General features: G+C 39.4%; 1 protein-coding gene across 2 annotated transcripts in view; it reads left to right on the top strand.

Moving 5' to 3' along the window:
• bend5 (BEN domain containing 5) overlaps positions 1–12,526 on the top strand; it is a 513,667-nt gene that overhangs the window by 471,116 nt on the left and 30,025 nt on the right. For both annotated transcript variants that reach the window (XM_088598977.1, XM_088598976.1), the window contains exon 10: positions 10,202–10,354. In XM_088598977.1, the coding sequence (XP_088455103.1) occupies positions 10,202–10,354 (153 nt within the window). The remainder of the gene's footprint in view (positions 1–10,201; positions 10,355–12,526) is intronic.

The raw sequence follows: 12,526 nt of genomic DNA, 5'->3' as shown, positions 1-12,526 counted from the left end.
TGGATAATTTGTTAAGGATGACAAAAGGCCCATATTGCCATAGTTCATTTTTGACCTTTTTAATATAAGAAAATTAATTTTCTGTCTGAAACAAATGTATTAGGTGCTGTCAGACAGCCTAGATGAATATTGCACCTTGAAAACCCCCTTTATTACAAAGCAGCATTGTAGTATTTGGTTGGCAAATTTAGGTTGGCGTTTGAAAATGCAGCGTACGCCTGTCTGCTGAAGCGTCCCCTTGTGTCATGAGTCCATTTCTAGTAAATTTTTGATATTTGCGGCCAATTTCTCCCCATTATTGCTCCCTCTCTGTCTAAAGGCTTCACCCACATTGCACGCCTGAGCATATCCCCTTTCAGTAGAAGGAAACACTAAGCACATCTGACAGGGGAACTTTTGATTACAGTATTTTTTTTCTTTAGTTCAAACAGGGACTCCAAAATTAAGTAAAAGTGCCATTGCAGGAATATTTAAGCATTGACTCATGAGGCAATGAGGGAGACTGAGTCACAGATTGCTGGCTATTTTATTATTTTTTAATCTTGGCCCAAATAAGCTCTAGACAGATGCATCTGCTTATTAGACACTAACAGGCTGATGACATGGGCCATTCTGGCTGCCCATTGCTGTTGATTAAAAAATACATTATGCGAAAAAGTACCAAATTATCCCTTCAATACTGAAAGGCCAACTTGTTTCTGTTTAGAAAGGGAAACTTTTTTTCAAAAATTGTACCAGTAACGTTTCTTTGGCTCAGCTAGCCAAGGCTGCATTGTTAAATGGGGAGAAAAGACACAAAACAGCCCTTTATTGTTTTGGGTCATTTTGAAGAAAGTGCCTGAAAGATTTACAGTAACTGTCACTTAGGGATTTACAGTATGTGTCACTTTCCTTTTTAGGAAAATAAACAAGTGTATATGTGTTATGATGGCCAGTTCCATTAGGAATACTTGTCAGTTCTTTTATTTTACTCTGTTTACTCTGGCTGTCATGTGGTGGTTTTTTCTGTCATCTGTCAAGCACAAACCATAATGTTCATTACAGAATGGGAAGTACGCTTGTGATGACAAACTCCTACAATGATATAAGATCTTAGAGCTAGTAATGTCATTCGTATCTTACTCTCACCCCTGAACCAGCGGATCATAGCATCAATAGTGTACTCACAAATGGAGAAATGACTGCCTTAAAAAAGTATAGAAGCAAAGAAGCAAAAACAAAAACAAAACTAGCATAAACAAGTGTTTCATACAAAGCACTTGCTGGTAAATCTATCAAAAAATATGTTTTCACTTAGTGTAGCTAAGATCGCCCTTCCTTTCAATAGCTTTAGTCCTACATAAATACCTATGGCCTTCATTTGGGATTTGAATATTAGCAGAACATTTACTAAATCCTAGAAGGTTATCACTAATCAGTATAAAACAGACTGGTTCCAGACATGAAAACTTCTTTGACCATTGACTCCCAGATAAACTCTTTAAACATAATGGCTTACACATACAGGAACAAGTAATAGGCTTATTCCATGCTGAAAAGAGAAAACACAACGTTTCGGCTGTGAATTGTTTGCTGTTTTTCCTTATTCGTTCATTCAGTACCTACCCAAATCGGAATTGCTTCTTATTATTAATAAGTTATTACATCACAATATGTTCTGTATTGCATGGGCAGAATAAGAAGGGTGGACAATATTTATGTCCCACCCATGCATCTTTTCAGATGCTGCAAACTCCACTGTGTATTACTGAAGGGGCAGCATATATCTCAGTGACATCACTGTCATCCAACTGGTCACCCAAAGCTTCACTAATCAGCCGGGAGTCAAATGATGTCTGGACAACTAATTTTGATGGTGTTGTCAAGTTGAGCTGTGTACTGCCATTTGGGGAATCCCAGTCAATAATAATTTCAAAATCATGTACACTCCCAATCGAGATTTAAAATATTGATACTGTGTACAGTACTTGTGCTTTATCATGTTTACAAATAACATTAATAGTACTAGGATGAGAAAGAGGATGGGTAGCAGTATTTGTAGCAGTGATAGAACTAATTGGTAATAGTAATAGAAGTAACAGAAGGAATCTCAAAGATTGTGTTTCCTGGTGTCCATTTTTATATATGGATGTATTGTAATGCGCGTGTATTTGTGAAAACAGGAAAGAGAAGGGGTGGTGAAGTGAAGGAAGAGTGAATGGTCTGTTTAGAACTCCTATGGGTTATCTGAGAAATAGTCATTCTAAGGTGTATGTTATGTAGAGTCCACGATTTAGGCCTAGCTTACTTTCCTGCAGTAATAAGATGGTGATATGGGTCTATAATGGGAGACTTTAACTTCTGCAAAAAAGAGGAATTTCACACAGGTTTTTAAAATTGTCAGTAGCATGCTTTTAAAGTCTTTTTGGACATGTTTAACACTTTTCAAAGGTCTTCAGCTATAGCTGAGTTAGAGAGACCCACAGTAGGAGACTAGGACTGGAGATATATACTGTTTAGTTTTACTTACGATGGAGCTAAAATAGAACAATACTTATAAAATAATGGCATTTATATAGATTAAAAAATGAGGTCTTATGTACAGTAACTTGCTTTCTAGAATTGTTTGAATAAATAACAAGGACGGTATATAGCATTAAAGTAGATTGTATGATTAAATTTGAATTTAACAGAAAGGTTTTCATAATGATCCTAATAAAAAGCTATTTCTTAGATTAAAAGCTATATCCACTTCAGAGATAGGTGTATTAGACTAAACTCCTGTAAAACACCTTAATTGCACACAGGTGGACTACATTAAACTAACTATGGCACTTTTGGTTGCACCAAAGCATATTTAGGCATGTCATAGCAAACTGGGTGAATAGTTATGCAATGGGTTATTTTCTGTTTTATATTCCAATTAATTTAGGATCTGTAGAATTTTCACCTAGTGTTTCTGTTGAGCAATGACAGAAAATCAGAAATACAATACATTACGATTGCATATTGAAACACAACAAAGTGTGAAAAAGTCCAAGGGGGGTGAATACTTTTGTCAGCCACTGTTTGTCTTTGTACTATGAGAGGGAAAACCCACATGAACACTGGAGAACATACATATTATACCCAGACAGCATCCCATGTCAGGAATTGAAAGCAGGGCCCCAGGAGTATACGACAAAATGCTACCCACTGCACTACAAGGCCACCACTAAACTGGCAACTGAATCATAATCCCTAATTAGGTAAATAATAATAATTCCTTCCATTTATATACAATAGCACTTTTCAGGACACTCCACTCAAAGACTTTACAGGTAATGGGGACTCCCCTCCACCAACAGCTCTGCAGTTGTGAGCCTGGTCAGGACCTGGATGGGAGACCTCCTGAGAAAGCTAAGGTTGTTGCTGGAAGAGGTGTTAGTGAGTCCAGCAGGGGGTGCTCACCCTGCAGTCCATGTGGGTCCTAATGCCCCAGTATAGTGATGGGGATACTATAGTGTAAAAAGGTGCCGACATTTGGATGAGAGGTAAAACCGAGGTCCTGACTCTCTGTGGTCATTAAAAATCCCAGGACGCTTCTCGAAAAGAGTAGGGGTGTAACCCCGGTGTCCTGGCCAAATTTCCCATTGGCCCTTACCAATCATGGCCTCCTAATAACCCCCATCTATGAATTGGCTTCATCACTCTGTTCTCCTCCCCACTGATAGCTGGAGTGTGGTGAGTACTGATGCACTATGGCTGCCGTCGCATCATCCAGGTGGGGCTGCACATTGGTGGTGGTGGAGGAGAGTCCCCATTACCTGTAAAGCGCTTTGAGTGGAGTGTCCAGAAAAGCACTATATAAGTGTAAGCAATTGTTATTATTAGTGAAAGATGGATCTGCTTGTGGTCTACCTACAGTACCCTGTGCACTGGAATGCCCTTTAAAGGGAGGTGCAAACACAATGCCTTCTTTCCCCCCTTTTTAGCGGGGTGCGTGGCGGCGATTAGAAAGCTCTTTACCTCTATTAGACCCTGGGATCTCCTTCAAGTGGCTGATGGAGCTGCCTTAATGGCGGGTGCTGTGCTTCCTCTCGGGCTCCATCCATCAGGCTGACACCGGCTGCCGATGGCCCGCTCCCAGCCACTATATTTCACAAGCAGGCATCAGAGAGCTGACAGCGCTGCGCTTGCCAGGAAATTGCTTTGGCTGTGAGCAGAATTTCAAACACTGCGTTCCCGAGCTTTTCTACCTGCTTTATGACCCCCGGGAGCCCGAAGTACCGAGCAGAATGGATAATGAGGCAAGGCAGAGAGGGAGGCAGGGCTTGGCTGGAGTGAGGGGTCAGAGCTCAGAGCCTCACACTGACCAGCAGCTGCTAGTTTGTGAGGGTAGAGGATTGCATTGCGCAGGGAGCTCTGCTGCTTTCATAGCTACACTGCAGTGCCCGATAAAAGCTCCTGATCAATGCGGGGGTGCTCTTCTCATCTCTAGTTTTGACAGTGGTGCTTTCTTTGTGTTGTTATTTTCAAAATCCCTGCTCTTTTCTTTCACCTTGACTTTTTTTGGTTGCTCCTGCATTTAACATAGATGCACTAGATGCACATTTGTCTCTGTATCATTGCCTGCCTTTCGTCTGAATTTCCAAAATCACACAAAGGCACAGAAAGGCATTTACTTGAAAGTGCAGGTGTTTATTTCATAGAACCCACACAACAAGGGTCAGACGTACTGCTGTTTTATCAGTTGCAAACATGTTGCAAATGAGTTGGTAGTGCCAGGTTTTGAGAAATATTTTGAAGCGGTAATACATCTTTGTGTCTGGTTCTTGATATACTGTATTGAACTTTGGACATTCCAGTTAGAAGTCACAAAAATGGGGTGTAGTATCTGCAGATAAGTCTTCTCAAATACTGTATTAAAATTAGATGCTTAAAGACTGCCAGGAATTTGGACACTAATAACTGCACCATTTTTTAAAGAATTACAGAAAGTATGTCTTAAAAGCAATCAGCAAGTCTTTAAAAGGGTAGGGCAAATGCTGGCCTACAGTATAAGCATGTTCACTATAATTGCAGTAGAAGGGAGACATTGTCTTGTGCTACAGCTAGTGAATCTAAGGTGACAAAAGAAAGGGTATTTCAGAACTGAACTATTCATTTCTAATTATGTGAAGAGCGAATTAGGAACAGGTACTGTATGATCTAAATAATGACCTGGGGCCTCATTATCCATCCTGCATGTTTGTGTCTCTTTCTCTTTTCTGGAGTCTGTGGTTGTATTTGCTGGCATCTCCGTGCCCACATTTTCTCACCTGTTAGCAGTTGTGCTTATTGCTTTATTAAGACAAGCACACAAATTACTATTTTCCTTTAAAATCAGTTCTGATCTACAAGGCTTAAAAAGAAAGTTCTGTGGCATTTTTAGTTTCTCAAATGTGGTAGAATCAATAGATTATACATGCATGCTCCTAAAACCTACAGCTCATTCCACTGTAAGTATTTTTATAACAACAGGAAACACACCTATATTATGAACGTGTAGGTGGTATCTGATTTTAACCTATTACTTCCAAGTGCCGTAGTTGAGTATCCCAGGCTGACTTCTTTATTGTTATAAGCTTATTGTACCCAACTGAGGGAAGAGCAAAGTGACAATTCCAGATTGTCATCAGAGAAGATAGATTTTTGCTTTTCTTACTTTTGACTTCAATTTGACTTCAATTGTTGTGATACTGGTGAATGGATTTTCTTTTAGTACACAAACGATTTGTTTTGCTTGTTGTCACTAGACAACTGAAAATTGTATGTTCATACTGAGACTAGCCTTCCTGACTGGTTAAAACATGGTTAAAACCTCATACTGACGTCAGAGGAATTCCATATCAGAGGTTTTTCTGTTTAGCCATGACACCAGGGTTAGTACCCCTGCTCTTGAAAAAAGTTTTGTATGATGTTTATTGCCCACAGTGTGACTTCAGTTTAATATCTCATCCAAAACACAGAACCATTATTCAATTGTTACCTGTCCAGAAGCAAATCATCACATGACTTAAATTTCTGCTAATTAGCAGTGACTTTCTTACCTTCCCACGAAAACGTAATATGTACATTTATGATTGTCATTGATTTAATTAACCCCATATTCTTCCTGTATGAACTGTAAGAAATTGTAAATGTTTAGGAATGCTACTGTAAATAGGTTTTTCCTGTTTTCCAAGATTCTAATATTATTGGGAAAAGATCTGTTTGTAGTGACGTTTTGCAGTTTTCACACATTCTTTTCTCATTCTTTGATCTTGTTTTTCCATGTCTTTTATTTTTATATTGTTTTCACTGTGCATTATTATACTTCACCTGTAGCATAGCGTACAGAGGTACATTTATAGAATGCCTGGAAATGCACAACCAATAATAACTAAGGTTACCCTGAGTCCCAGGATGTGTAAGAGTTTTAAATAAAACATTAAGCAGCAAACATACTGTAGCAAAACAAATGATGAGGCTATCAGGCAATGAATTGTGCAACGGTTCAGAGCTACTAGTACAGACTCCTCCAGGTTCAGAGAACCCCTGAGTGACTCAGTCCTGAAAAGAACCCCGACCCTATGCCAAGGTTGAGTATTGTAGTTCTTGCCAAGCAGCTGTGATCCTATAGTGAGAAGTCCTTCATCTCTTCATTAGGTTTGAGGAGTGCCCTAAGTACCTAACACACTGTTTTCCACAACACTCATGCCCTTCTTGTGAAGATTAGCAACTATCTCAGTAAGCAAACTGGCCCATGTCAGGGTCAAAGCAGAATCAGGTCTTTTAATATCTCATCAGTACATAGTTTGGCATTGACAGAGCTTGTGTGGACAGAAGCAGCAACGGTTACTGGCAATACTTTTAAAGGTTTTATTGTTATGGAGTCACTGTCAGATTTATTTTAAAATTAAAGCCGCTGTAAGTCTGAAGAAAGCTGTATAGCTACTCTTGACAGTTGTTTCTTGTGTTTTATACATTTCAGAACACTCCCAGGGCTGTGATAGAGGAAAGCCACAGGCTCTTGTGGATGCCTGGCACTCCTTTATGCAGCTCTTGTTATTAATAAACCTGAGCGTTCTGCGTGGGTTGGAAGCTAACACAATTGCGTGGCATCAGGAATATGATGAGGCACTGTACATGTCCAGGTGATTTCCAAAACAGATTTCACCAGTAGATGATTTAAAAACTGTTGGTTTCAAGCACCAAGTCACCCTTGGTACACTTTTTAAGAAACAGGAGTGCTGTTTTCTTCCCTGCTCCAAGATACATAGTAAAATCAACATGGCCTATCAATATGTTCGGACTTGTCCTTGGGTAATTTTAATGTGTAATGTCTGCCTACCCAGCTCATGAAAGAAGGTGCCACATGATCAAAGTTTTTTCTACACAACTATCTTTTTTAACACATTAGAAATTTGCTTCAAGGCTGTAGAAAACAGAGAAAAGATGTCAGTCAGAGCGAAAAGACTTAGAAACCTTAGAAACGTATTTGGAGTCGACACTAGTGGGAATATCTGTGCATAAAGAAGTTCCATACTCTCCTACATGGTGATAGTTTTCTAATCAACACCATGCGGTTGTGTAGAATGAAACCTTTGCAGGGTTAACTAGAACTCAGCTAGGATTAAGCTCCGATGAGCAAATACCCCTGACAAACCTAAGTTACTCCTTGATTGTCTATTTTCGGGGTTAGGCCTTTTTGATCTGAGTACATGTAAAAGCTGTTATGCTTGTCTCTTTTGTTATTCCTGTTTAAAATAAAGGCTAGTTTCTTATTTGATTCCTTCACTCCGCATCATGTTCACTTTGTGCTTAGACAATTTCTTCCACGGACAAAAAACCAAACAAAATTGCAATTCCAAAATGGCATTACAAAATGTGACACCAAGAGAAAAGAAATTACTAAAAGGGAGACACATCAGTGAATGTATTGCAGTATTACCTTATAAAGCCTGTACTGTAGGTTTCCATTCTTAAAACCCACTATCCATTGGAGCTGTACAAAATAATTATTCTTTTTTAGATCAGATTTACTAGGGGAAGTTTAACTAGCTTGATCTGATAGAATTCATAAATTGACTTTCCAGTGTGTTACTAGGAGATTGCTCCTGTTATGTAAGTAGTGGTTGCTCTTTTAATTCAATCCAGTTTTGTGGGCTCCTACAGTAAGTGGATCAGCCAGTAATGAGAAATGACAGATAAAATGCTTTACCCAGGCTATCACTGGTATAACTCTGGGTAGTTTCTTTGGGCAGTGGTGGTTGCTGTGATAAGGTTGTGCACAACTAACTAGGAAATCCTTATATTAATGAGTAGTAAGCCCTTTACCTTTAAAATTTGGGAGCCTATGAGCTAGCAGTGTTATAGATGACAGCTATATTGATCCTCAATCCGGCAATGAACTCTGCTGCTAGCTCTATGGGCTTTGAACATGGAAAGAAGCAAATGGCCTGAAAGGGTACATTGCAGAGCACAGGACCCATGCGGGTTGTCTTGTTCCCTCCTGTGCATGAAGGTTAGAAAAATCATCAAATTATACTGTATGAAGGTTGTTATATGGGACACTGCTGATTAACAATAATTGGTAGTTTGGAGCCGATGAAATTAACAAAAAAGTAATATATTCCAGAACTAAAAATAAGGAGTTTTACACGTGGTAAATGAAGCATTACAAACCACATAGTGGCACATGCAAAAATCCGTCTGTTTCCTCTCCTATTATATCCAAATATTGCAGTTTCTTTCATTTAACAAAGGACTGAATAATCAAGGCAGATTACTGGAGTTGTTCTGCAGTTTTAAGTGTTAATCATCTAAGGCAGTGTCAATGTGACCCTCTTCTCGGAAAGCACAAGCAGAATCAGAAGGAGCAATCAGACGATCATTTCACTGAGCTCTTCTGTCACCCTCTCCCTCTCTCTGGCAATGAATAGTGCGAATGTGTCAGAAAACAGGGGCAGCAGGTGAGATGACTGAGAAAAGACTGATTCACAGTGATCCCTGAAGTGATTTATTTATCAGGCCCCTATGAAGCCCAAACAAAAATGAGTGTGCTGTGAGCATTTTCATGATTACTCTTCCTTCTTTTTTCCTTTTTTGAGAAACTTTAAAGTCATGTCTCTAAAAATGTGAAAAGGTAGGAAAATGCTTTTCAGAGGGCCAGTTTTAAAGCTTTAATATGTGTACAGTTAAGTCCTGGCTTGTCATTCATTAAGAAGAGAACGTAAAAAAGGATACAAACAAAGGAAATCCATTGGTCTATCTAGCTCATATTTGGTTTCTATTAGATATTTAATCAGAAGATCTCATCCAGTCGTGTTCTTGAAAGAAGTCAGGGTATCAGTTTTGACAACAAATGCCATTTGTAGACTCCCACAGACATTTGTTTAAGGAAGTAAATTGTTTTCAGTCTAAAATTAATTTCACTTTAAAAACATGTATTGGAGCTTTCAATATATTTTCACTGTTTTCCGGTCTGTTTTCCATCCATTCATTTTCTAACCTCTTCATCCAATTCAGGGTCACGGGGCATTATCCTGGCAAGCAATGAGCACAGGGGGAGATACACCCTGAACAGGACACACACACATATTCACACCAGGGCCTATTTTCCAGGAAGCCCATTAACCTGCCAGAGAACATACAAACTTCATGCAGATAGCACCCCTGGTCTAGAACTGCCAGGTCCAGCATGCTAGCCCCTACACCACCCATAAGGTCAATTTCCCCCTTGAATTCCTAGTAACACAGTTCCTAAACTGCTACTGTACAAATTAAGCAGTTCTCAAAAAAAGCCATTGCTTCTCATGATATACGACCATCTAGAACACATTTCTATTGTTTCCCAAGATAAAAGTGTATTTCCGTTCCACTCAGCTCTGCTAGTATTTATCTCAAAACAGACACTGCAGTCAGGTACTTCACTCCTCTATGTATCGTAACTAAATGCCTTAGGCCACAAATTGGCTGTGTTTTGTTACAGCAATATTATTGGTGTAAGTTATATCCATGTGCTTTATCATTACATTATCCACAATTTTGCAAAAGAGGTTAAATTAAGCCATTTTATACTATTTAAATGCAAACTACTTTTGGCAAACCTACGTGCACATGATATCAGGTCTTCTAACTGGAGGTGATGGCCTGCAGTACGAACTCGGGTCCCACCGCTGCCTACCTGGTTGAAAGAAATCTCTCTTTGTCCACACAGAAAGTGAGCCTGGAGTTTTACATCGACATCCACGCTCACTCCACCATGATGAATGGCTTCATGTACGGCAATGTGTTTGAAGAAGAGGAACGCGTCCAGAGGCAGGCTGTCTTCCCCCGGCTGCTGTGCCACAATGCGCCCGACTTCTCCTTTGTGAGTACGCCTCAAGAGATCAGGATGTCATCAAAAGCCACTGAAACAAAAGCCCCATCCCAGGTCAAGCAGAACATGTCTGCTGCCCTACAACCCATTCAATAGCCAAAACGCATCACCAGTGAAAAGCAATCAGCATCACTACACATAGCATAGCCTCAAGGACCTGGCTGCCTGCCTGCTGCACTACAGTATATCCAAAAAGGATTATTATTTCATCATATGTTCTTTTATTTTAAGTGAAACCTTTCTAAAAGTTTTTAAAAAATGTCTAAATCATTTCCCCAGAGTTCCAGTTCAACACAATATGAATCTGGGAAACTCAGGTGTTTTCTAAATTACTGTTTGCCTTTGTTACAACTGCACATATTTTATCATCCAAGATGACAGAGTACAAAATAATGTGGAGCCAAACCTTGACATGGCTTAATCTGCACAAAAAAAGTCAAACAGTTGACAGGAAAAAGAAGAAAAAATAGATATAATTTTACTTATACAGTATATTAGAAAAAAGGGTTTGTCTTGTTATTTTATTGTTTTTTGTAAGGGCAAAACATTTCTGTAAGTCTTTTACCATATTCAATCAAAAAGCAATAAAAATAACTGGCGTAAAGGAAACTACAGTATGTTTCTCTTTCGACGGTTGTTTTATTATGATAATACTGTACAGTAGAATAAAACACAGTGAAAGAGTGGTGAGACCTTGTGATCACAGTGGCCTTGAAGAACAGAGGACCGACAGTAGAAAGCAGACAGGAACCAGTGCCAAGTTCATCGTGTAGCTGCAATGGAAAATTCAATCATTTACGGCTGGTGTTAGTGATACAGATAAAATTCTTTTTTAATATCAGTGTTAATGAAGCAGAATAAAGCCTGTCTATTTCATGCACTTTTTTCCAAAAGTATAAAACATATGTACTGTATTACAGGACATTTCAGCATATTGCAAATGAAGAAACATATTTGGACTCATGTCATGTATGGAATAAATGCACTTCTTATGCAGCTAATAAGGGCAAAACTGTTAGACATATTATATAAAAACTGTAATTAGAAGTCATTTTACATGGTTCTGATTTCTAGGGTTATGAAACAGATAATTAATATTACTGTATACTGTACAGTATATCCTAAGGGTCATAGAAGCCATTGATTACTTTTAAAAATACTTTAACTCAATGTTTTTTCACAAAAATGTATTAAAAACATTGAAAATATAGTAAAATAATATCTAATATTTTTATATATGATATACTTTAAACAAATATCAGTCACACGTAGACAATTAACATGGATATTGTGTACTGAAATGTTTTTAAACATTTATTAATAGTTTTTAAAAGCATGTCAATCTATGCAGTAGCTATTGTTTTAATCCACAATATCTGGAATTTACATTTCATTCTATCTCTCTACTGTGTTGGACAGCTCCTTCTTGACTTTTTGGTCTTGAATATTTCTTTTGTTTTTAATTTGGAGGCGAAAGAAGTGCAAAACGTGAGCACAATCGGAATATCTACACTGGCTACTTTTCAGAGGCTCACTGTGGTGGAAACACTTAGAGCGAGAGGAGATTAGTGCAGCCATCTCCAGTTATTAACATGTGTCTTTCATCAGAATGTATCCGCATTGCCTGTCATCCCAGCCTGCTCCTCTGAGCTCTGCGGAGTGTTCCGCTCTGCTGGTTGTGACTCACGCGCTGGTTGGTTGTGTGACTCAGGGAGAGGAGAAGCAGTCAGAGGACTTGGGGCTTTGTGTATTCAGCGCAGGGGAGCTTCGTGGCACTGGCGAATCTGTCTCTGTTTCCTCTCCACTCCCCTGTCCCGATCCCCCCCACCAGGACCCGGGGCCTGGCAGATAGAATGGGTGTGTTCTCCGTCTCTCCCGCCTGTTGACAGACCGGCGAAGGGCCTGGCCCCGTGATCCATCTTCGGCAAATGCATTCCAGAGACGACTTGTTTGTCTCGCTGATCCGCATTAGCAAGATTGGATTAATCGTAATGCTTGTGAGACAGCCGCTTGAGCACATCGAGAAACTCTTTAGCCTTGGAATGGCGGAGTTTGACCTTCGTGTCAGCTCCTAGGCATGCCATTCATTAACAACGCCTTTCGCTCATGAGGCGGGGAGCGCATCTATTGCTCTCTGAGGCCCCGGCCATTATTCCCGTCCTC

Source organism: Lepisosteus platostomus, chromosome 11, assembly GCF_059453375.1.
Source record: "Lepisosteus platostomus isolate fLepPlt1 chromosome 11, fLepPlt1.hap1, whole genome shotgun sequence".
NCBI lineage: Eukaryota > Metazoa > Chordata > Actinopteri > Semionotiformes > Lepisosteidae > Lepisosteus > Lepisosteus platostomus.
Note: the sequence above shows the minus strand (reverse complement) of the source record. Positions and strands in the feature narration are given on the sequence as shown.